The 26,230-nt window shown below is 46.6% G+C and overlaps 1 protein-coding gene and 1 pseudogene across 1 annotated transcript in view; one reads left to right on the plus strand and one right to left on the minus strand.

The window, feature by feature from the left end:
- The window catches only part of CAPN8 (calpain 8), an 88,354-nt gene extending 69,072 nt beyond the window's left edge, over nt 1-19,282 (minus strand). The window contains exons 1-2 of the mRNA XM_049867922.1: nt 19,046-19,282; nt 6,594-6,663 (exon numbers count right to left, since the gene is read on the minus strand). Coding sequence (XP_049723879.1) covers nt 6,594-6,663; nt 19,046-19,282 — 307 coding nt within the window. The remainder of the gene's footprint in view (nt 1-6,593; nt 6,664-19,045) is intronic.
- A 357-nt stretch (nt 19,283-19,639) lies between these two features.
- On the plus strand, nt 19,640-22,883 carry LOC126066675 (suppressor of cytokine signaling 6-like; annotated as a pseudogene).
- The last annotated feature ends 3,347 nt before the right edge of the window (nt 22,884-26,230 follow it).

Raw genomic sequence — 26,230 nt, forward strand, 5'->3', positions numbered from 1 at the left:
CCCCACTTCACAGCTGTGAAAACTGAGGTGGCAAGGCCACAGGCAGGCCATGAAGACCCAGGTCTCCCTGTGTATGCTGTTTCCATCACAGCATGCTGAATAATCACTGCTAATGGTAAATCCCAGAGAAAGAGGAGGGGTCCCCAGGGAAAGGCATTTCCAGGACCCTTGCAGGGCAATGTATTTAGAGAAAGGGGAAAGATGTCAGGGCCACTGGGTTCGGAGAGCAAAGATGATCTGGTGAGTGTGTTATGGACTGAATTGTGACCCCCCAAAATGTGTGCCTCCTTGGCTAGGCCACGATTCCCAGTATTTTGTGGCTGTCTTCCATTTTGTGACCTGATGTGATTATCCTATGTGCTGTAAATCCTCTAATAATGAGGCAGAATTAGAAGCAGCTATGTTAATGAGGCAGGACTCAATTTACAGGATTAGGTTGTATCATGAGTCAATGTCCTTTGAGATATAAAAGAGAGAAGTGAGCAGAAAGGAGAGGGACCTCATACCACCAAGGAAGAAGCACCTAGAGCAGAGCATGTCCTTTGGACCCAAGGTTCCTGCACTGAGAAGCTCCTAGACCAGGTGAAGATTGATGACAAGCCAACAGAGACAGAAAGCCTTCCCCTGGAGCTGGTGCCCTGAATTTGGACCTCTAGCCTCCTAAACTGTGAGAGAATAAATTTCTGTTTGTCAAAGCCGTCCACTTGTGGTATTTCTGTTATAGCAGCACTAGATGACTAAGACAGAAAGAGAGAGCGTAGAGAGGCCATACCTGAGCCTACCCCTTATTTACACATTGAGGTGTTCTTTTGTTTTACCTGCTCAGAGCCACTGCCCCTTTCTTTTGAAAAATTTCCTCTGTGGTTTTAGAGGGAGCCACCCAATCATAAACGCATCAACCTGGCCACAAGAGCAGACCCGTGACCCAGGCTGGGCCAATCATATATTACCTCACCCCTCTGGCTGCAGTAAATAGTCCAAGGAGGGAGTAAAGACTCACGCCATCTGTCTTAGTTATCTAGTGCTGCTTTAACAGAAATACCACAAGTGGATGGCTTTAACAAACAGAAATTTATTCTCTCACAGTCTACTGGGCTACAAGTCCAAATTCAGGGCGTCAGCTCCAAGGGAAGGCTTTCTTTCTCTGTCAGTTCTGGAGGAAGGTCCTTGACGTCAATCTTCCCCTGGACTAGGAGCTTCTCCGTGCAGGAACCTTGGGTCCAAAGGATGTGCTCTGCTCCTGGTGCTTCTTTCTTGGTTGTATGAGGTTCTCCACTCTCTGCTCACTTCCCTTTCCTTTTACCTCTCGAGGGGTAAAAGATGGTACAGGCCATATCCCAGGGAAACTCCCATTACGTTGGATCAGGGATGTGACTGCGTAAGGGTGTTACATCCCACCCTAATCCTCTTTAAGGTAATCTAATCTTGCCTCATTAACCACTGGCAGGGATTAGGATTTATAACACATAGGAAAATTACATCAACCTCAAAATGGAGGACAACCACGCAATAGTGGGAATCATGGCCTAACCAAGTTGTCACATATTTTGGAGGGACACAATTCAATCCATGACACCATCAAATCAAAGTCTTTTTCTGAGATCTGTGAAACCAAAGTTGGTTTATAATGTTACTGGGATGAAGCTCGGAAGCACTAGTGGTCCTATTTCCTGCCGGCCATGAAAGAGAATGAAGCCAACACACAGGGACCAGCAGAGATGAGAGGCAAACAGAGAGGGCCTCGGCAACATTTAAATCCCTGGAGCCAGGCTTCACTGAAGCCAGTTCTGTCCCTCTCTTTTCACGGGCTACTTAGACAAGTCAATAAATTCCCCCTTTATTTCTTAACGTTGTTGTTAGCTGCCATTGAGTTGGCTCCAACTCATGCTGATCTCGTACATAACAGAATGAAACACTGCCCAATTCTGTGCCATCTTCGTGATCCTTGGTATGTTTGAGTCCATTACTTCAGCGATGGATTGTGCCAATCCATCTCACTGAGGGCTTCCTTCACCTTCACTGGCCCTCCACTTTACCAAAAATGATGTCCTTCTCCAACAATCAGGTCTTCCCAGTGACATGTCCAAAGTAAGCAAGTCAAAGTCTCACACAATATTCCACGGAATCCATAGGGTTTTCATTAGCTAATCTTTGGAAATAGATTACCAAGCCTTTCTTCCTAGTCTCTTGAAGCCTGGAAGGTTGCTAAAGCCTTTCCACCGGGAGTGACCCTGCTGGTATTTGCAAAACCTGTGGTATAGCTTCCAGAATCCTAGCAACAAGCAAGCCACCACAGTACAACAAACTGACAGATGGGTGGTGGTTCCTAAGCTAGTTGGGTTAGACTTTTAAACCCAGCAACCAGAGGAGTCTGGATTGATACGTAGGCATGACTTACTTTGTCAGGTGCACAAAGCCAGAAATGCATACTTCACGTTTAGGACACGGTCTGTTCCGGTAGCACCGAGGTCTCAAGATGCTCTGGGAGGTGCATGTGCCAAAGTTTCCGGGAGAGAGAGACTGCACTGAAACAGGCAGCAGAGGGACCAGCGAGGTCTCTGCAGTTCCTAAGGCGATGTATCAGCCGTGAGCGTACGTCAGAAGTGGGTGCCCACAGACTTGACCTACAGAGGAGTACATGCTCATAACTCACTCCATCACAATGTGGAGTGCCCTGAGGTTCCTCACTCTGTGGTAGGACACTGTGTATGTGGTCCTTGCTGGACCTGGCGAGTAAGGAGTCCTCAGAAAAGACAGAGCGAGGGAAGGCTGGGATTGCATGGGACACTGTCTTTGGAGAAATCCCTCCTCAGTCTGCCAGGCTGAAAGGAGTTTGGCCTGGGGATCCAGTGAGCGCTTTTCTTTGGGGGCAGTTTTACCAAAGGAGCTCAAGCCACACCTTGCTCCTGTGAGAATAACCTACCCAAAGGGAAGTCACATTCTGTCTGCAGCAAGAGCTGTTTGGGTCAATTGGATCCTTGACATTACGGGTAGCCCAATCTCTATTTTCCTGCAATTCTGTCTCCAAAGAAAGCCAGCTCCTGGGCTTATGTGGGCATAAACTGTGATGGGAGCCAAGAGGCTCACACTTTCGGGGTGAGGGTCTGGCATAGCGAGAACAGTAAGGGGAAGGCAGAAGGATGCCCCCATGATGACCAAAGTAGCCGCACTTCGGACCTGCTGACAGATGTCCTCACACGTACAACATGGCATATGGACCAGGGTATTCACTGCAACGTTTTTCATAGTCGCAAAAGAGCAAAAATAGTCCCAGTGTCCATCCATAGGAGACAGGTTAAGTCAACTGTGACACAGCCACACTATAGAGTACAGCATTCTCAGGGTTAAAAAAAGGATGAAGCTCTTTGTGAATTCATGTGGAAAGATCGCCAAGATATTTCATTTGAGTGAAATAAGCAGCACTGTATGCTACCACTCACTGGGAGATAGTATCCTGTTTGGTAAACTAGAGACTCAGCAAAAATGAGGGGAGCCCTCTGTGACATGGATTGACCCAAAAGCCACAACAATGGACTCAAACACGCCAACGATCGTGACGCTGGCGCAGGACCAGGCAACGTTTTGTTCTGGTCGTATTAAGGTTGCCACGCGTTGGCACCAACTCGACGGCAGATAACAACAACCTTTAATGCAAGAAAGGGATAAAAAACAAGACTATGTACCTAGATTTGCTTGAATTTGCATAAAGGAACACAGAAAGGATACACATGGAAGAAAGAAAAGGTGCCGCGGAGCAAATGGAGACAGGGGTGCAAGGCCGACTTTTCACTGTGTACCTTTTAGCTGTTTTAATGTTTGAACCGTGTCATATTAAAAAATAATATAACATGATTAATCTATTTAAAAAAAGACAATTTGTATATATATATCAACTGTTTAAGAAAAAAAGAAAAACCTAGGGCGGACCCCATTGTGCTATGTTGAACTCAGAAAAGCCAAGGAAACATTTACCAAATATTAATCCACGTCCCGCCCAAGTTTAACAAACGCCACATGGTGCCGCCTTGTTCTTTGGGAACACACACTGCCTGTCATCGGGTGAGAAGTCTCCCCTCTTAATCTTGCCACAATTCACGCATTGTTTAAGGGCCAGCCCTGGCTCAAATTTCGTGGGCCACACCCATTGTTGAGATTTAGCCCCTGGCTTCCCACCCTGGTGCTGAGTTGCTATGTGGTGAAACCAGTTGCCCTCTAGTGGATTTCAACTCATGGCAACCTCATGTGTGTCAGAGTAGAGCTGTGCTCCACAGGGTTTGCAATGGCTGATTTTTCAGAGACAGATGACCAGACCTGTCTTCCAAGGTGCCTCTCTGGGTGGACTTGAACCTCCAACCTTCTTGTTAGCAGTGAGCGCGTTAACTGTTTACACCACCCAGGGATGCCCCTATGGTGTGAGGCATCCACTTTTCTACTTACTGAGGCTCAATCTGTTCAATGGGCCCCCCAGGCCCCCTACCAAGAGCCTCCAGCCCCTTTCAGGAGCCTTGACTTTGCATTTCGTTTCCCTCGATCCATTAGAAATCACAGCAGCTCAGCTGCCACACTTGTTTAGATGCAAGTTGGAACTCCTTTGGGTTCATTTCCTACATTTCCAGCCTTGTCTCCATCAGCAGCACATACTCACCATGGTAACTCGCAAGCCTCCTTTTGGAAACACTTTCTTCTCCTTAATCCATCGCCCTCGAGTCGATTCCAACTCATAGGGACCCTATAGGACAGAGCAGAACTGCCCCATAGGGTTTCCAAGGAGGGCCTGGTAGATTCAAACTGCCGACCTTTTGGTTAGCAGCCAAAGCTCTTAACCACCGCGCCACCAGGGTTAACTCTCCTTGCTTAGAACTATTCAAAGGAAAATCCATCCAAGTCGACAATTAAAAGGCACTTATTAAATACCTTTTCCAAAGTTTAAACAAAATCTGTAACAAGGAGCCGTTAAAGGCTTTGGTTCATTTCCCTGAGACACATGCTAATTAGGCTAAACACTTAGCTTAAAGTGAAAAGGCACGTCACACGGATCCAGAAGAAGAAAAGGTCAGAGCGGCACCCTACTCCTCTCCCCAGAGCCCTGCCACAAAGGCTGAGGACTCTGAGCTGTGGGTATCAGGGAACAGGGCCCTCGGCCCTCCTGTGTGGAGAACAGATCACCCTTCAGGCTTTAGAGCTGCGCCCCACGACCTGGAGCTAAGGCCTATTTGCTATACCCACTAAGGGAGAGAACATTGGAAGCACTTAAAATAAAGTGCCTTGTGATTTTCAGAATCACGAGGATTTCAAGCGGGCTGGAGAAAGGTTTTCCTGGCTGGAACAAGGGAGAAAGAGGGAAAATCTAAACAAATAAAATAAAGGGCCATTGAGTGTGTACGGATGCTGAGTATTTTGTTTGTTTTGCTGTGTTGTTTCCTCTTGGCCTTCACTTTCAGTTCTCTATTTTGCAGCTGTCACTAGACAGTGATTTAGAAGCCCAGTGAATTCAATTCAAGGCCATATTGTCCCATAAAACCTAAGCGTTGTCCAGCTCAGTACAGAAGCTCCCGCCTGAGAGGCCCTGGGGTCAGAAGGGCTTGGGAGAGCAGCAAAGCGAAGAAATCTGCCCTCTAGCAGCACCTGGGGTCTGACAAGGGAGGCTAGAACTTACGAAACAAAGTAAGTCATTTTTAAGCTCAACTGCACCTGATTTGAATGGAAATGAAAGGTTGGGAAAGAAAGGGCCCAGGTTCCAGGATTCTGGGCCTAGGAAAGACAGCTGGGCTAGAGAGATAAGATTCTTGTTTTCTTATAACTTACAGAAACATCTATAATGATGTAAACTATAAAAACATCCATAATTACATAGACATTGCCACACAGCAGGTTATGTCCACCTTAAGGGTACCCATTAAAGACACAGTAAACATGGTTCTCCTTTATGCATATACTCCTGGCTTGTGACTCCAGCATTAAAGGGATTAAATGAGCTTGCTGAAAATCTCTTGGTAAAACCGAGGGAACCCATTGCCATCCAGTCAATTCCTACTCAACAACCCTAGAGGACAGGGTAGAACTGTCCCACAGGGTTTTCAAGAAGCAGCTGGTGGATTCGATCTGCCAACCTTTTGGTTAGCAGCCAAGCTCTTAAACACTATGCCACCAGGGTTCCAATCTCTTGGTAGGTGAAGCCAAAAGATACTGCTAGCATTGCAGATGCCTAGTGAAGAATGCACTCTCAAAGACACAAACCCGTACTGATACTCATATGCACGTAATTTTAGTACCCATATGTACATGACTTAAGGAGCCCTGGTGGAGCAGAGGTTAAAGCGATTGGCTGCTAACCGCAGGTCAGCAGTTTGAACCCACCAGCCACTCCGTGGGAGAAAGCTGTGGCAGTCTGCTTCTGTAAAGATTACAGTTTTGGAAACCCCGTGGGGCAGTTCTACTCTGTTTATAGGGTCGCTATTAGTCAGAATCGACTTGATGGCAATGTGTTTGGTAGATAATGTATTAGGTCAAGTCTAACAGCTTAATCTGATGTTGTTCATTCCAAACACACAAGCCCCCTCCCAAAACAAACAGGACTCTCCCGAGTTACTCACCTAGACCACCTTGACAAATGTCCGTTCGAGTAGCTCCACCAACGATAAACTGAGGGCTGGGACACAATTCCTGAAAGTAATTAGGGACAAACACAAGTCACAAGATGCTAGTGATGTTAGCTGCGTGGATAAAGGAACGTTAAAACCAGCTGCCAATCAAGTTGACTTCAACTCATGGTGACCCCGTGTGTGTCAAGAGTATAGCTGTGCTCCATTGGGTTTTCAATGACTGATGTTTCAGAAGTAGATTGCCAGGCCTTTCTTCCTAAGCACCCCTGGGTGAACTCAAGCTTCCCACCGTTTGGTTTGCAGCCTAGCATGTTAACCGTTTGCACCACCCAGGGACTTCCAAAGGAGCATTAGAGTCAGAATTCCAGACCTGAAGAAACCTAGCAGATCACTGACTGCACATACAAACCAAAAAACCAAACCCATTGCTGTTGAGTCAATTCCAACTCATAGTCACCTATAGGACAGAGTAGAACCGCCCCATAGGGTTTCTAAGGAGCCGCTGGTGGATTTCGAACTGCCAACATTTTGGTCAGCTGCTAAGCTCTTAACCACTGCGCCACCAGGGCTCCACTGCACATACAGGTAGTCACCAATTTACAACACATTTGAGTTACAATGAATCCAGCTCACCACTGTCTATTCTGGAATTTTCTGTACTACATACAATGTTGTGGCACGTAATTTGCTGATGTTATCATTCTCAGATGTTCACTCTCTGATGTTTACATGTAATGTTTCCGGCCCCCAAAGACAAATAAAGATTGGATTTATAAAGATACTGATAATAAAAGGCAATAATAATGAGAAATTAAAAAAAAAAAAAGAGGTATTTGACTTCACATCAGAACTGACTTAGGACGCAGTTGTCGGAATGGAATGCCGTCGTAAGTCGGGGACTGCCTTACTTCATTCTATTGCTGGGGACTCTGAGCCCAGAGAAGTGAAGCCACCTGCTCACAGTCACACGGCTAGGGAGCACCAGAGCAGGAGCTAGCCAGGTGCCCTGTGATAACCAGTAGTTGTTACTGCTATGCATGCCATGTGGGTGTTGGGGGCGGAAGGTAGGAAAAAGGCAAAGGCTGGAATAATAAGGTGCTGAAATGTGACCTCATTCACTCAGACAACACCCCTATTTACAGAAAGAGAAGATTAGGATAATGTTTAGCACTCTAGCAAAATGCTATGAGCCCTGTGGACGCTCATTAAATATTTGACTAAATGATAATGATCCCATTTGCTGATGGAAACACTGAGGTGTCAGGAAGTGCCATATGCAGACAGGGGACCTCAGCTCCTGTATGTTCCAGCATCCAACCTAGACTTCCTCCACTCACCTACCTCAAACTAGCATCTGCCCAAAGGCGGTCTGTGACCCAAGAGCTCGGCTGGCACACGAGGCATTCTTCAGGCGTTCTCTCTTTCCTTGTTCACCCAGCACGGATTTGTTGAGTACCCTGGTGGTGCGGTGGTTAAGAACTCGGCTGCTAACCGTAAACGTCGGCAGTTCAGATCCACCAGCCGCTCCTTGGAAACCCTATGGGGCAGGTTTACTCTGTCCTGTAGGATCACTGTGAGTCGGAATTGACTCGGCAGCAAAGGATTTGGTTTGGTTTTTTTGCTGAGTGATGCAAACGGTTAAACGCTCACTACTAACCAAAAAGTTGGAGATTGAAGTCCACCCAGAGGCATCTCAGAAGAAAGATTAGGCAGTCTAATTCTGACAAATCGGCCACTGACAACCCTATGGGACACAGCTCTACTCTGACATACGCGGGGTCGCCACGCGTTGGGGTTGGCTTGCGGACAACTGGCTTCATTCTACTGACAGATCTATTTGTATTCTGGCGGATGGGGATGGGAGGGGAAAGAAGCACCGTGGAATGCAGATAGGAAAGACACGAAGTACATGGGGTTTTTTTCATCTCAAAGTACTTTCAGTCTACGTGGGAAACAAAGACTGATATTCATGAAAAAAATCATGAGTGTGTAATGATGGTGCGTAGACTACATACACAAAGGCAGAGAACTGAGAAAGGTCCACTGGGGATTCTGGCTGAAAGACTGTGAGGTGCGGATGAGATGTGTTCGTGAGAAAGACACCATCCTGGAGCAGCCTATGAAGAGATGGGTCTGCCTAGCCCCAGGCAAACCTTTACCACAAAGGGACAAAAAAGAACTCAGCCTACATTTAGTCAGAGGCATCCTGAATTCTGCTACATCGTGGACTGCCTGACCACAAAGAACAAGGAGTATTTCTACTTTACCCCATAGCGATGAAACAAACAAACAAAAAAAAACCAAACCCATTGCCATCGAGCCTCTTCCAACTCATGGCGACCCAGTGTGTGTCAGAGCAGCACTACGTTCCACAGAGCTTCCAAATGGCTGTAATCTTTGCAGAAGCAGTTCACCAGACCTATCTTCTGCGGTGCCACTGTGTGGGTTCTAACCACCAACCTTTAGATTAGTGGTTGAGGACAAACCATTTGTGCCACCAGGGACCTATAGTGATGAAAAACGTAGATCAAAAAGGACGGCAAAGCAAAGAGGGTGATGCTGAGAGCAGACACCCAGGACCCACAGGTCACAGCGGAGCAATGAACAGCTAGGCTCTGGGATTCTGCTGTCTGACAATGAGCCTTCCAAGTGGAAGCCCTACACCCAATATAAAGTCACCAGCTCCTGCTTAAAGGGGTAGAAACAGCTCCTTTGGGCTGCAGCTTTTTAAGTGTATATATATATATATTAAATATATTTTAATATGTGTATATTAAATATATATATCATTTCATTGAATTGTTTTTAACTTAAAACACGTTAATGAACTTTTTTCTTAGAAAGTCCCTCCCATCCTAGATTTCCCACTGTCAACATTTCTTACGTATGTTTCCAGAAACTGTCGTTGTATATAAACGCACATTTACGTATACATACGCATGCCCGTTTTTCACTGTGGTGTGTGTGTATATATGTGTGTGTGTGTATATACGTGTACGTGTGTATATATACATATAACAAAGATTTGCCATTTCAATGTGTTTTACATGTACAATTCAGTGGCATTAATTTCACTCGCCACATTGTGAAACCATCACCAGTATCCAAAACACCAAACCCAAGGCCGTCAAGTGGATTCTGACTCATAGCGACCGTATAGGACAGAGTAGAACTGCCCCGTGGAGTTCCCAAGGAGCGCCTGGGGGATCTGAACCGCTCACCCTTTTGGTTAGCAGCATAGCTCTTAACCGTGGCACCACTGGGGTTTCCTCGCCCCTGTCAGCTCCCAAACATGTCCACCACCTGTAACGTAAGCTCAATGCCCCCTAACCAATGAGTCCCCCTTTCCCCCACCTTTTATAGCCACCTCCATTTGTACGTCTTATCAGCACACACAGATCTTTATAACTTCACTGTAAAGGACGGACTTTTAGTTTTGTTGGTTTCTTTTCTCTTTTTTTTTTTTTTTTGCAGTATCTGTTGGTGATTTAAAGAGAGAAGTGGCATCAGCCAGACTAGGCGTTTAAAAGCGGGCAGCTGCAAATTCCAATCCTAAATGCTTGAGAGCTCCCAGTCTTCAGGCAGTTCTCTCTTGGTGCATAAAAGATGGAGAGATGAGAAAAATCACAAATAAAAAGGAAGGGATAAAAAAATGTTTTTAATTAAAAATGTATTTTAAAAGAAAGTGAGAGCTTAAATTGTATACGTGAAAACATTAAATTGGCAAATGTTGTGTTATATATGTATTTTTACAACAATATTTTTTTTTAAAGACCAGGAAGGGAGAGGTTGTTTCCTTGAGAAGGAGGGGAAGGAAACACACCGAACAGGGGCTTGGGAGCATCTCTTTCCTTCAAAAACCTCCTAGGACAGCCCCTTCTTCCCCATCTCCCATTCACCCAGCAGTGCCCTGAGTCTGACTGCTACAGCCACAGCTCCTGTGAGACTCCTCTTACCTAAGTCACCAGTAGTCACAGAATTTGCAAAATTGGCAGGGCATTTCTGTAGTCCAACCTTCCTTACTGCTCTTCAACGAGTGATAATGTTGCCTATTTCCTCCTTCTGAAGACTCTCACCTCCCTTGGCTTCCGAGTCCTTCCTCCCTCTTGATTTCTCCTCACCTCTCTGAATTCTCCTTCTCAGCTTCCTTTAGGGGTTCCTCTCCTCTTCTCACCCCTTAGCATCAGGGCACCCCGGGCCCTCTGGTCTGCTCCCATTTCACGGAGTAATTAACATGGCCAAGCACTCTCTCACAGTGAAATCATCCAAAGCCATGGCTTCGACTACTAACTACAGAAAATGCTGCTGACACTTGCAAAACAGTGCCCTGGGCTGTAGATTCAATTACCCATGTCACACTGCTCACACGATATGAGATCACTAGACTCTTATCTAATAGGTCTACCAAGTTCTGCTAAAGTTTTGAGTTTGGGCTGGAAAACAAATTCGTTAGCAAAGGCTACAGTTTAAGTAGAAAGTGTTAAATCCAGAATGGTGCTAGGGGGTTTATCGGGAGACGGAATGTTCATTTTACTACTTTATTCGTTAATACGATTCAAAATACCTTCCTCACCCCACCCCACCCCACCCCACCCCCAGAAAACAGCCCAGAAATGCCTTGATTAACACACTGTATGAGTCTTTGAGGTGCAACACAAAGTCCTCCGCTTTGCAGGGAGACTGCATCTCAGTGTCCTGCCGGGAGAATTTGCCCACATCTTCTCTTCACGCTAACTTTCTGCTGGAGTTCAATTCAGAGACACAAGGCAGTTTGGCAGCCCAGGAATAAGACGTTTAAAAGATGTAGACCCCTGTGAAGAGCTGAGCTCCCACCTCTCCAAACTTGGGGTGCTGTATTTTTCTTCCTTAGTAATAATCATGTCTTTTTAGTAATAACATTTTACTATGACTCAGGTAAGCATGACAAAACACTCTGTAAACACTAACTCCTCAACCCTCTTCTAAGCCTCTGATGGGTGGACACAAGGAAAACGTGGGTTTCAGTAAGTAATCTGAGGCAGGAAGTGGGTGTAAAGCCTCACATGCTCTGTGATGACAGCTGCTTGGAAGCACTGCTCTCCCAAGTCATTAGATCATGTTCAAGAGTCTAGGTTTGGCATCTCAGGAGCTCGGGCCACTACCTTCATCATCAATACCACCAGTGATGCCAACATTCCTTAGCCCAGCGCCCTGACCCTCTCTAATCTGACCCCATTTGATGTTTCCATCTTTTCCACAATGCTATCTCTGCTATAATTACAGAGGACTACTACCTTCCTCAGGAGACATTGGTGGTTCAGTGGTAGAATTCTCACCTACATGCAGGAGACCTAAGTTTGATTCCAGGCCAATGCATCTCGTGCACAACTACCACTCTCCCGTCAGGAGAGGCTTGCGCGTAGCTATGATGCTGAACAGGTTTCATCTCAGCTTCCAGACTAAGATAAACTAGGTAGAAAGGCCTGGCAATCAACTTCCAAACGTCAGCCAATGAGGAGCTGATATTTGACAAAGGCCCAAAGTCCATTAAATGGGGAAAAGGCAGCCTCTTTAACAAATGGTGCTGGCATAACTGGATATCCACCTGAAAAAAAATGAAACGAGACCCATACCTCACACCACATACAAAAACTAACGCGAAATGGATGAAAGCCCTAAATATAAAATCTAAAATGATAAAGATCATGGAAGAAAAAATAAGGACAATGCTAGGAGCCCTAATACATGCCGTAAACAGAATACAAGCCGTAAACTAACGATGCACAAATACCGGAAGCAAAACTAGGTAACTGGGAGCTCCTACAAATCAAACGCTTATGCGCATCGAAAGAATTCACCAAAAGAGTAAACAGACAACCTACAGACCAGGAAAAAAAAATTGGCTACCACATATTCAATCAGGGCCTAATCTCTAAAATCTACAAGGTTCTGCAAAACCTCAACAACAAAAAGACAAATAACCCAATTTAAAAGTGGGCAAAGGATATATGAACAGGCACTTCCCCAAAGAAGACACTCAGGCAGCTACCAGACACGTGAGGAAGTGCTCGTGCTCATTAGCCATAAGAGAAATGCAAATCGAAACTACAGTGAGATACTGTCTCACCCCAACAAGGCTAGCACGAATCCAAAAAACACAAAATAATAAATGTTGGAGAGGTCGTGGAAAGACTCGAACACATAAACACTACTGGTGGAGATGTAAAATGGTATAACCACTTCGGAAATTGATTTGGCACTCCCTTAAAAAGCTAGAAATAGAACTACGATACGATCCAGCAATCCCACTCCTTGAAATATATCCTAGAGAAAAAATAGCCTTTACACTAACAGATATATGTACACCCATGTTCATTGCAACACTGTTCACAACAGCAAAAAGATGGAAACAACCTAGGTACCCATCAACAGATGAGTGGATGAACAAATTATGGTACATACACATAATGGAACACTACAAAACGATAAAGACCAATGATGAATCTGAGACACATTTCACAACATGGATGAATCTGGAAGGCATTATGCTGAGTGAAATTGGCCAGTCGCAAACGGACGAATGTTGTACGAGACCACTATTATAAGAACTCAAGAAAAGGTTTAAACACAGAAGAAAACATTCTTTGATGGTTACGAGTGTGGGGAGGGAGGAAGGGGGGAATTCACTAACTAGATAAAAATAGTAGACAAGAATTATCTTAGGTGAAGAGGAGGACAACACACAATACAGGGGAAGTCAGCACAACTGGACTAAACCAAAAGCTAAGAAGCTTCCTGAACACAACCAAACACTTTGACAGACACGGTAACAGGGGCTGGAATCTGGGGACTATGGTTTTGGGGGACAACTAGGTCAATTGGCATAACAAAGTTTATTAAGAAAATGTTCTGCATTCCACATTGGTAACTGGCATCTGGGGTCTTAAAAGCTTACAAGCAGCCATCTAAGATGCATCAACCATTCCCAACCTACCTGGAGAAAAGGTGAATGAAGAACACCAAAGACTTAAGGAAAATATTAGCCCAAGAGACAAAAAGCGCCACATAAACCAGAGACTCCATCAGCCTGAGACCAGAATAAATAGATGGTGCCCAGCTACCACCAGTGATCGCCTTGACAAGGAACACAACAGAGAACCCCTGATGGAGCAGGATAAAAGTGTGGTGCAAAACTCAAATTCACGTACAAAGACCAGACTCAGTGGTCTAACTGAGACTGGAGTAACCCCAGAAGACATGGCCCCTGGACACTCTGTTAGCCCAGAGCTAAAATCATTCCCAAAGCCACCTCTTCAGACAAAGATTAAAAAAAAAAAAAACTATAAAATATAAAATAATACTCGTAAAAAGTGTACTTCCTAATTCAAGCAAACACACAAGACTAAATGGGCGGCTCCTGTCTGGAGGCAGGAAGAGAAAGCAGAAAGGGACAGAAGATGGTTGGATGGACATGGGGAAACCTGGGGTGGAAAGGGGGAGTGTAGTGTCACATTACAGGGATTGCAACTAGTGTCACATAACAGTATGTGTATAAATTTTTGTATAAGAAATTAACTTGAGCTGTAAACTTTCACCTAAAGTACAATTTTAAAAAAGTCAGCCAAGGAAAAACCCTGTGGATCAAATAGTCCAATCCCCAAATGATCATGGGGACAGGGCAGGATAGGCAGCATTTCATTTTGTTGTGCCTGGGGTCACCGTGAGTCGGGAGCCAACTCAACAGCAGCTAACAACTGCCTTTCTCTGAATATACTTGCATAATCTCATGACTTTGCTCACATCTTTGTCTTCTGTCTGGGATAGAGTTCTTCTTGGTCTCTATCATGATTCTCCTTCCATCAAACCCAGCTCAAATGTCTCCAGGACATTGTCTGCCCCAATTCCAGAGTTAAACTTAACTGTTCCTTCCCCTGAACTCCCATAACATTGTGTTCAGATGTCTGTTTCACACTCTGGACATTCAGCCTTGTGATAATAGCTAGTGACAGCTCATTATATTAAGTATGTATTACGTGCCAGCCACTGTGCTAAACCCATTCTCTCATTCCAGCCTCACAATAACTCAGTGAGGTGGTAATATCATCATTCCCATTTTATAGATGCGGGAACTGAGTCTTGGGGAAGTTGGAACATACCTATGGCCATACAGCTATAAATGGCAGAGAGGGAACCAAAACCCTGATCCATGTGTTGCCCAACCCATGCTCTTAACCACTCTGTTGCCCGTCAGTTGCCTGCTTGTCCACTATCTCCCTAGCTAGCTGAAGCTCCACGAAGGCTCCTCTCTAGCACCTGCACATGACCAGCACTCAAAAAATCATTGTTGAATTGAAAACTCTAGAGTCACTAACCCAAGAGGCAGTGGCTGGAGGAAGAATGGAAGCCAACCTTGTCCTTATCCTAGTGTTCTCCCAGCAATTTAGCCTCTCAATGTTTCTTTTAACTTGGGTTGGTTATTTCACAGCTCTTTATTATGCAGCTGACATTGCCTCACTCCTCTCTCTATTTCTCCTTTAGATCAATAAACTACTTAACTGCCCAAAAGTGGACACTTTAAAGGAGAATATCACTGACTGGGCTGCAGTAGGGCCCACTCACACTGGGCATTCCTCCAACTGCAGGGGCCCTGGCTGGGCATTGACCCAGCACAGTGGGGAAGCTGGGAAATGAGGGCTACAGAGAAGCAGCTGCCTAGAGAGGTCCCTGATCACACACAGACCTCCATTTTGTTTGCGGTAGAATTGTTCTTACCCAATACTAGTGGAAAAAATTGCTCTAGGGCCTTGAATGGCCAACAGCACATCCTGAGAACCTAAGGTTGAACTTGAGATCTTCATCAGGCAATATTGTCTCCTAACCCTTGAGACAAGAGCACAAGTCAATCTCTTAGCAGATTAAAGACAGGCGGAAATACCCAGCAGGGACAAAATGTCAAATTTTGTGATTTCAGAAAACATCTAAATATCCAGTTTATTATTGAGAGGGCAAAAACACGTATCCATATATATTCAGGCCATCTCATCGCCTTTCCCCCAAAACCAGGTGAAAATTGACATCTTTGTGAGAACCAGGGCCATAAGAGCCACATCTGGGCAGTGGGCCTGAAGCCCTGGGAACTAAAGAAGGAAGAAGTCACCCTCAAAAGTCACAAGTGACCTTGCAATGCATCTGATTTCTGGACAACCCAACCTGCTTGCAGTCCTTTGTGAGACCTCTTGGAGGACAGAAATGAAGCATTTAGGAACAGACTGATTTTCCCAGGTTCCGAGTCACATCCCCAATAGAGATAGCATCAGGATCTTTGGGGCCTCGAGAGTCTATTTAACGATTTATAAGATCTTAGAGGATAAGGCTGTGTCCTCCCATGTACCCTTGTGTGTGTGAGCACGAGCCTGGCCTACAGCAGCCATGTGATAATCCTTCATTGATGACTGAAGATGGAGAGGCCAAATTTTGCCATATGTTTATTTATTCAAAAAGTGTCTGAAAACTGCAAACAACAGGAGTTCTTCAATTCCACATTAATCTGGTTCCTCTGTTCATCCTTTGAATTTTGTACCTTCTGTGGACAGGCACAATCAGCACATCTAGTCATTAGCGTATTTACGTGGACAGTGAGACCAGGTGAAGACATGGTTTGGGAAGAAGGGGCAATGGGGTTGAGAAGGTCAGGGCTTTAAGAATCTCAAAGGAAAGCAGAAAACTAGGCAAAGGTTAACTGATACCCAGCTTTGGTCTGTAAGTGAAATCCCCCAAGCTCCCAACCCCAAACCCTTGGGATCCTTCAATTCCAATAGAATGCTCCCTCTTCTATGAAGTCTGTCTGGATGCGATGGTAACACCCCAGGTTCCTATAGCCCCTTGTCAATGACTCCGTTTACAAAAAAAAAAAAAAGAACAAACAAACCCAGTGCCATCAAGTCGATTCTGACTCATAGCGACCCTATATGACAGAGTAGAGCTGCCACATACAGTTTCCAAGGAGTGCCTGGCGGATTTGAACTGCCGACCCTTTGGTTAGCAGCCGTAGCACTTAACCACTACACCACCAGGGTTTTTGCCTACTTATTCTTCCCGGGCCATCAATCCTCTAGTCACATGTCTGTCTCCTCATCATCTCCATCAGAGATGAGACCACAGCTCACTCCTCCCCACATCGCCTTTCCAAACAGGGCAGAGCCAATGCCTAGCACAAAACAGAGGCTCAAAACACTGTTGAAATGAAATGTGGCTGTGAACTCTGAAATTAGAATATAAAACCATGACTCCTGATCTAGGGTTCACCAATGTTGCAGGGTAGCCCCATAGTTTTCAGAGAAAGGGTGGTAAGATGGGCTTGGTGGCAGCGGGGAGGCAGGATGAAGGTGGAAGCTGTTGTGGAATTCTTGATAGGATGAAAGCAGAAGGATAGAGATGGCTGGTGTGATTTCGACCATTTCAAAAGAATTGTTCTTTCCTTATCCTCCCTTTTCAACCACTTCCAGGAAAATAGGTGCTGTGACTTGATTTCCCCATTGTGGCCTAGAAGACAAAAGGAGCCCCACCCAAGAGCATGGAGTGGGTGCATGGAATAGCCCCCTCTTTTAAGACTTTGTTAGGTGACAGACACAGGACAGGGCACTTCACATGGATCATCTCAAGTCTTACAACCACACTGTGTGGAGGGGAGCTGTTATGGATTGAATCATGTCCCCCAACTTGGCTAGGCCATGATTCCCAGTATTGTGTGACTGTTCACCATTTTGTCACCTGATGTGATTATCCTATGTGCTGTAAATCCTAACTTCTGTGATGTTAATGAGGCAGGATTAGAGGCAGTTATGCCAATGAGGCAGGACTCAATCTACAGGATTAGGTTATATCTTGAGTCAATCTCTTTTGAGATATAAACGAGAGAAGCAAGCAGAGAGGAAAGGGATCTCATATCACCAAGAAAAAAGTGCCAGGAGCAGAGCGCATCCATTGGACCTGGGGTCTCTGTGCTGAGAACCTCCTAGACCAGGGAAAGATTGAAGACAAGGACCTTCCCCCAAAGTTGACAGAGAGAGAAAGCCATCCCCTGGAGCTGGCACCCTGAATTTGGACTTCTGGCTTCCTAAACTATGACAGAATAAATTTCTGTTTGTTAAAACCATTCACTTGTGGTATTTCTGTTACAGCAGCACTAGATAACTAAGACAGGAGCCTTGTCCCTGAGATTCAAAGCTCAAGTCACTTGCTAAGAGCCACACAGTAAGTACCTGGGCCAAGGTTAAACAGCTGAAAGATGTGGGACGGGAACTGGGGTTGACAGTTCTCTATGCCCTACCCTTGAGCTTTGGTTGGCATCAATAGCAGCACCCATGGCCCCTGACTTCCATCTGCATTCATGGATCCACTGCCCCCACCATCCTACCCACCAGCCCTGATGGAACAATGGCAGTTGAAAACTGCAAGCCGCCCTGCCCCTTTCAGCAATGATGTCACAGTTTGCCCTAGGACTGACTGCATCTAGCATTGATTGGTTCTGTTGTGGGCTACCCCAGGAGGCCTGTGCCATAATACCTACTGTGTATTTTGTACCTACTATGCAACCCTGTAAAATAAGTCCTATTGTGGTGGTTTGTGTGCTACTGTGATGCTGGAAGCTATATCACCAATAGTTCAAATACCAGCAGGGTCACCAGGGTAGACAAGTTTCCACAAAGTTTCTAGACTAAGACAGACAAGGAAGAAAGGCCTAGAGATCTACTTCTGAAAATTAGCCAATGAAAATTCTATGGATCACAACAGAATATTGTCTAACACAGTGCTTGAACATGAGCCCCCTGGCTTGGAAGACACTCAAAATACAAGTGCCTGCAACAATTGACTCAAGCATACCAATGATCATGAAGATGGCGCAACACCAGGCAACAATTCCTTCAGTTGTATGTGGTGTCGTCATGATTCAGAGTTCACTCGACGGCAACTAACAACAGCACCATTTTACAGATGAGTAAACTGAGGCTCACAGAGGTCAAGTGATTTCCCCAAGGCTACACACACACAAAATGGCAGAGCCAGGACTCCAATCCAATTTGTCTGGTTTCAAACAAATGGCGAGCATCTTGACATGCCCTTCCCTGTATACCCCACTAAAAACCCATTGCCGTGGAGTTGATTCCGACTCACAGTGACCCTACAGGGCAGTGTAGAACTGCATCAGAGGGTTTCCAAGGAGCGGCTAGAGGATTCGAACTGCTGACCTTTTGGTTCTCAGCCAAGCTCTGAACCACTGTGTCACCAGGGCTCCTCACTAAAGGGATTTTAAAAATGGGCGGGGGGAGGAGGGGTAGAAGCTTTCTGAAATATGGGGTCCAGGAACTTCAGATCCAGAGCAATGACCTCTCGATACACTCCTTCTGACCCAAGCAAGGGCCCTCCACCCACTGTGACACTCAATAACAAGTCCACCTCCTTACCGTGGGCCGTTTCCAGACGATGCCTTGAGTTTGTGGAGAATGTGGTCCAAGGTCCCTGTAGCCCAAGGCTGACGGACATGCTGGGAACTCCGGGTCCTTAAACAGGACCCCTGAGTCCAAGCACTGTTGCCTCAAGGTCTCAAAGTCCTGGCCCAAGTATTTCACAGCTTTCTGGTTAGAGCCAAGACCTTGGGCCACTGCTCGCTTCTTGGATACTCCAGCGGCCAGGGCTGCCATGGCCGTGGGCTCTGTTGGGGGGACCGGAGGGCAAGGCTGCTCCGCACACTCAACAGCCCTGCCCCACTGGGAAGGGAGCTATAAGGCAGCTGAAGGGAGGTGGAGCAGGTCAGCCTTTCACCTGAGGTCCTGCTCCAGGGCATGAGTCATGGCCTGGAACAAATATGTACCCAAGGTGTAAATGGACGGGCCCCACCTCCCTCCCTCTGCCTTTCAGCAGATGATTAAAGACGCTGAGAGTCTTCCAGGGCCCACCCCAAGCCATTAGCCTAAGAAACCCATTAGGATCACACCCAGCCCCAGCTCTTTGAGGGCCTGCTTGGCTCCCATTGTGCCCATCAACTAAGATCATGCAGTATGAGGAAAATTGTCACCCAGGAGCTGGCAAATTCTGAGCATGAGGACAGCGAGTGGTCAAGGGAGGCTTCTTTCCTTCCAAAGAAGCTTGCTTCCATGTTGGCTAAACAGCAACCAGCTGCTGTTGCATTAATTCCAACTCATGATGCCCCCATGTGTGTCAGGGTAGACCTGTGCTCCACGGGGTTTTCAATGGCTGAGTTTTTGGAAGTAGATCACCGGGCCTTTCTTCCAAGGAGCATCTGGGTGGACTCAAACCTCCAACCTTTTTTTTAGTAGCCAAGTATTAGCTGTTTACACCACCCAGGGACTAGGGCAAAACTATCCAAGAAGGGTAATTCACGGACAGAGTCAGCCTAAGTCTACCTGGAGGTTGTTGAACCTACAGATGAAGGTTTTGGCATCTGACTGTCTGGGTTTCCTTCCCAGCTCCACCATTAATTAGCTCCCTCACCTTGGGCAAGTTGTTTATCTCTCTGCCCTTTAATTTTTCTCCTCTGTAAAGTGGAAGATAACATAGGGCCTACTTCATAGGATGCTTTGGAAGAGTGATGAGATAGTACATGTAATTGGCTTAGAATAGTAAATAAGAAACACTCAGGTGCCCACCGCATCCCAGCCCACAGACCCTTGTTGCCCGAGTGACCTGGGAGCTGGGAGCCAGGAGCCGGGGCCTGCAGGTCTGCCTGTCTCATCCTGTGGACCTCCAGGCCAGGCCAGGCAGCACAGCCAGGGCGAGCGGGCCCAGACCTTGCTCCGGGGCCAGGGCTGAGGACCAGCAGGACAGGGCCTCTCCCAGAACGTGCTGCCACATGCGAACGTACTGGCTTGGAGGGCATTGCATTTGGAGAATTAGTTTGGGGAGCAGCAGCTGTCCCGTTTTCCTCAGCAGCAGAGTCTTCAGAGTCAGAGAAGACACAAGCCGGCATTAAAGAGAGGAGAGTATCTTGGAAGGCCTGGGAGGCAAACCATGACCTGAACCACAGTGAACCCTAAAGGGGTCACTACTCCACCCTGAAATTTTCTAGCAGAAAACAGCTCCAGAGATTAAATGAAGCTGGAAAAATACATAGAGACAGCACGGCGGCCTCTTCAGATGTTCGGGGACAATATCCCAGAGAGAAATGGATCCCCCTGGCTTAGGTGACTAGTCATAAAGAAGAAAATTAGTCTTAAAACCTTCCGGAAGTCTTTCAACTTGAATAAAAGTAAAGATGAAAGTGATTTCATGGTAGTGTAACAACCTGCACTTGCCAGCGATTTGGGGAAAGATGATCCCTTATTTGGTAGCTGTCATGGATTCAATCGTGTCCCCCCAAAATATCTGTCAACTTGACTAGACCATGATTTCCAATATTGTGTGATTGTCTACCACGTTGTCATATGATGTGATTTTCCTACGTGCTGTAAATCCTACCTCAATGATGTTAATAAGGCAGGACTCAATCTACAAGATTAGGTTGTTTTAGGTCCATCTCTTTTGAGATACAAAAGAGAGAAGAAGCAAGAGAGAGAGACGGGGGACTTCATACCACCAAGAAGGTAGTGCCAGGAACAGAGCATGTCCTTTGGATCCGGGGGTCCCTAGGCTGAGAAGCTCCTCAACCAGGAGAAGATTGATGACAAGGACCTTTCCCCAGAACCGACAGAGAAAGATAGCCTTTCCCTGGAGCTGGCTCCGTGAATTCAGACCTCTAGCCTCCTAGCCTGCCATCCACTTGTAGTACTTCTGTTATAGCAGCACCAGATGACTAGACAGTAGCTGCTACAGTAAAGATATGGCCAGCTGTGATATCAACAGTGAAAATAAAAAAAAGTGGAAAAAATGGATCAAAAAGTGAAAACTTCATGGGTACACTAAAAAGGCGGCTTTCTGTGAAACAGAAGCAGAGAGGCAAGGGCAGTGCGCCCTCTGGGAGCTTGGCCAAGGAGGGCACCTCCTTCTCCTGGCTCTGATGGTCTTCAACGACTTGAGGGCCCAAAGGCCCATAGGGTTGGCCTCAGTCAAAATCACCACTGGAGTCCAGCCCTGTGGACTTCGCGGCCCAAAACTCCAAGAAGACATCCATCAAGACGGAGGTGAGGGTCAAAGCCCTGATCCACTCCTCCAGGCCCAGTCCAGCCCTCGGTGGGTCCAGAAGGATTTCCATGGCCCACAGCCTGAGAGTGTGTGCCAAGGGCAGACAGCTCCCTGACGAGCACAGAATCTCGCAACAGGGATCTGGACCTTCACCTTGACGAACACGTGCCTGTTGTCATTGGATTCAGGACTTCAGGTGAGGGGAGGAATCCCCTGGAAAGGTTGTGGAGCTACTGTCTGGACAGCTCCACCCCCAAGGAAGTCTCTGCAGTCCCTCCTCCAGGGAGAGGAGCTCTTTCCTGAAGATGAGAGTCAGGTAGACCAGGACCTGTGTGCGCCCAGCACTTCTCTGTGGGCCTGCAGGTGAGTGGCTTGCTGTTTGGCACCACAGGGGTCCTGTTGCCAAGCCTGAGAGCACGGCACCAGGACGTCATCCACTCCCATGTTGATACCTCCAATGTAGAGACACCACAGCCAAAGGAACTTCAGCGGACTCCCTGGCACAGGTGCCCACATGTCTGAACATGTGTCCTATCCTTTGAATTTTGATCCAGTTCTGCTCCTGGGGTAGCAAGAGTCTACGACTCAGTGCCAAGTAGTGGACCTATGGTGGTGACAAGCCTCACCGAGGAGCTAAAACTAGGATGGTACCAGGGATGATCACTCTCTGGGAGGCAAGACGGGAAGCTAGCGAACATGCCAGGTGGCTCCTCTCACCCGGGACAGTTCTGAGCACCATCACCTTTTATGCTTGGGCTTCCGCTCCGATGGCAAAACACTTCCTTCACACTAGGATCATGCACTAGAATGGCAGGTTTTGCTTCTATGAGCAGCCGGATGTGGAAGGATACAGGTCGATAGTCTGTGTCCCTGAACACTCAATCAGGGACTCTGAGAACAGTGCTTTTGTTAGTCGCAGCCTTGGGTGTCCACTCTGCGAAGGTGCGCTCCCTGCAGTGAGTACCTGGCCCTTGTGTGATACGGCGGTACACCAGGATAGCCTTCCTCCAGAAACTGCCTCTGCCACACAAAATGAAGGACTAGCTACAGGAGAAGCACTATGGAAAGATTGAAGACCCTGGAAATTGCACTTTGGGAACAAGGAAAGAGATGGAAATGCTGTTTGCAAACGTTCATTGCTATCAAAATCCTTTGCTGCCGTAACTGTTTCAGTTTTCTGGGTAGAAGAGTCATCAACTTGTCTAGGGGTGGGGGAAGTGTCCGCAAGGTATCTTGGATTTATTTTGGTTCTTTCAAAGGGGAAGTCTGGAGCTTGGGAAGTGTGAATTATCTGTTGTCTACGTGCAGAATAATCACAGTGTAAATTCTCAGGTTCTCCTTAAGCCCCTCTCCAAGTGCTTTGCTACTAGCTGCTGCGGTTTTTATGCGTGAAAAGCACATCTCATGTGTATTCGACCCTAAGTAAAGTTGAGTGAAAACTTACAGAATGGAAAAAAAGAAAGAAACAGTAAATATCCAGTATCATTATCCCTACAAACTAGGACCAGAAAGAGAAGGCCTGGGAATCCGGAATCTTGGGTTCTCATCTAAGAAAATAACTACAGGCTGGGTGACCTTGCGTTGATTACTTCTCTCTGGGCTCCAATTTCCTCTGTCTTAGTCTACCCAGGGTCCCTTGGTGATGCAAATAGGTAAGTGATTTGAGCCCACCCAGAGGTGCCTCAGAAGAGAGAGCTGGTGATCTCCTTGCAGAAGGTCCACACAGCCTTGGAAACCCCGTGAAGCACAGCTGTACTCTGCACACGTGAAGTCACCAAGAGTCAGAGCCGACTCCGTGGCAACTGAAAAAAATAATAATAATAAAATCTACCCTGAGAACGTGAGAATGTGGACCAGCTCAGCGATTTTCAAACTAGTGTGTGTGGTAGGCTGGAAAGTGGCCTCCCGAAGATATGAGGTCCTAAGCCATAGAATTTGGAAATATTATCTCATTTGGGAAAAGGGTCTTTGCAGGTGTGACTAAGTTAAGGATCTTAAGATGGAGAGATGATCCTGGATGGCCTGTTGTTGTTGTTGTTAGGTGCCGTCGAGTCAATTCCGACTCATAGCGACCCTGTGCACAACAGAACTAATCGCTGCCTGGTCCTGCGCCATCCTTACAATTGTTGTTACGCTTGAGCTCATTGTTGCAGCCACTGTGTCAATCCACCTCGTAGGGTCTTCCTCTTTTCCGCTGACCCCGTACTCTCCCAAGCATGATGTCCTTCTCCAGGGACTGCTCGCTCCTGACAACAGGTCCAAAGTACGTAAGATGCAGTCTCTCCATCCTTGCTTCTGAGGAGCATTCTGGTTGTACTTCTTCCAAGACAGATTTGTTCGTTCTTTAGGCAGTCCGTGGTATATTCAATATTCTTCTCCAGCACCACAATTCACAGGCATCAACTCTTCTTCGGTCTTCCTTATTCACTGTCCAGCTTTCACATGCATATGATGCGATTGAAAATACCATGGCTTGGGTCAGGCGCACCTTAGTCTTCAGGGTGACATCTTTGCTCTGGTCTCTAAATGCAATTACAAGGGCCCTGTGACTAAGGCAGACACACACACAGAAGAGGAAGAAGTGAAGTGACCATGGGCAGAAATTGGCGTAACGTGGCGACAAGCTGAGGAATGACGGCAGCCACCAGAAGCAGGAAGAGGCAAGGAATTGATTCTCTGCTAAAGGTTCCAGAGAAAAAGAGGTCACATCAGCCCTTTGGCTTGCCCAGTGAAAGCAATTTCAGACTTCTGGCCTCCAGAACTGTGAGAGAATAAACTGCCATTTTAAGCCACCAAGTTTGTTATAACTTGTGGAAGGAGCCACAGAGCACTAATAGAGTGTGCCCTGGGGCACTTGCTTAAAATACTGACTCCCTGGTGGGCCCTGCCACTGCCCCCATCTAAAAATAATTCAGTAGATCCGAGGTAAAACTCAGGAATCCGCAGCTTTTAAACCATTACCCCAGTGATGAAGGGGGCCAAGGACCATGCCCTGAGACTCTCTGAACCAGCTCACCTCTGAGGCCTCCAGCTCCGACCTTCTGCATCCGTGACAGTCCATGCACTAAACCCTCAGTTAGGGGGGCAGCCTGGGCAAGCAGAAAAAAGAGTCTGTTTCCCTGGGGTCCAGGATAAAATGTGGTTTCCTAGATGTCTTGGTTATCTAGTGCTGCTATAACAGAAATATCACAAGCGGGTGGCTTTAACAAATAGAAGTTTATTCTCTCACAGTCTAGGAGGCCAGAAGTCCAAGTTCAGGGTGCCAGCTCCAGGGGAAGGCTTTCTCTCTCTGTCAGCTTTGGCGGAAGGTCCTTGTCATCAATCTTCCCCTGGTCTAGGAGCTTCTCAGTTCAGGAACCACGGATCCAAAGCCTATTATTTCTCAGTGGTATGGGGCCCCTCTCCTCTCTACTCAATCCTCTCTTTTGTATCTCAAAAGAGATTGACTCGAAATACAACCTAATCCTGTAGATTGAATCCTGCCTCATTAGCATAACTGCCTATACTCTGTCTCATTAGCATCATACCCGTTGCCGTCGAGTCCGACTCATACAGACCCTATAGGACAGAGTAGACCTGCCCCACAGGGTTTCCAAGGAGCAGCTGGAGGATTCAAACTGCCAACCTTTTTTGTCAGCAGGCATAGCCTTAACCACTGCGCCATCAAGGCTTCCGTTAATATCATAGAGGTTAGGATTTACAACACATAGGATAACTAAGCCAAATCACAAAATGGTGGACAACCACACAATACTGGGAATCATGGCCTAGCCAAGTTGACACACATTCTTGCAGGACACAGTTCAATCCATAACACTAGACTTCATCAGAAATTCAAGGCCAGATTGACCTTCAAGGGATCAAACCAGCACCAGAAGGATTCAGCTCTGGCCCCACCCCCTTGGAGGACCCACCTTCGTTTCCTCTGCGCCACTTTCCCCCCTACATCCACCACCCCCTCCCCCCCCCAGTAAGCTCATCCAGTGTTCACAGCTACTTTTCACCAGCCCACAGAGTAGACCCTGGTCTCACTCGGGTGGTTAGGTGGCCTTATCCTCCCCCAAAACCAGAACCACGCCTCCGTTGAATCCACACAGAGTCCCCTCACACACACTGGATTCCAGGAGAAATCTAGGAACCCTGTGTGGGAAAGGAAACGGAGACTTTTATCTTCACTTTTGAACCTAATGCCTAATTATCTGAGTCTTGTGATTGAATCCCATGAGCAATCTTACTCTACCCAGAGTGATCATTTCAAACACCAATCGGACTATGTCACTTCTGAGCTTAAAACCCTCCAATGGCTGCCCATTGCTCTTAGGTTAAGAACAAGGGGATGTTTTGCAGAGCCTATAAAACCCTAAGAGGGCAAACGGTTAACATGCTCAGCCGCTAACTAAAAGGTTGGAGGTTTGAGTCCACCCAAAGGCACCAGAAGAAAGGTCTGACAATCTACTTCTGAAAAAACAGCCATCGAAAACCCTGTGGAACACAATTCTCCTTACACTCAC

Source organism: Elephas maximus, chromosome 24 (assembly GCF_024166365.1).
Source record: "Elephas maximus indicus isolate mEleMax1 chromosome 24, mEleMax1 primary haplotype, whole genome shotgun sequence".
Lineage (NCBI taxonomy): Eukaryota > Metazoa > Chordata > Mammalia > Proboscidea > Elephantidae > Elephas > Elephas maximus.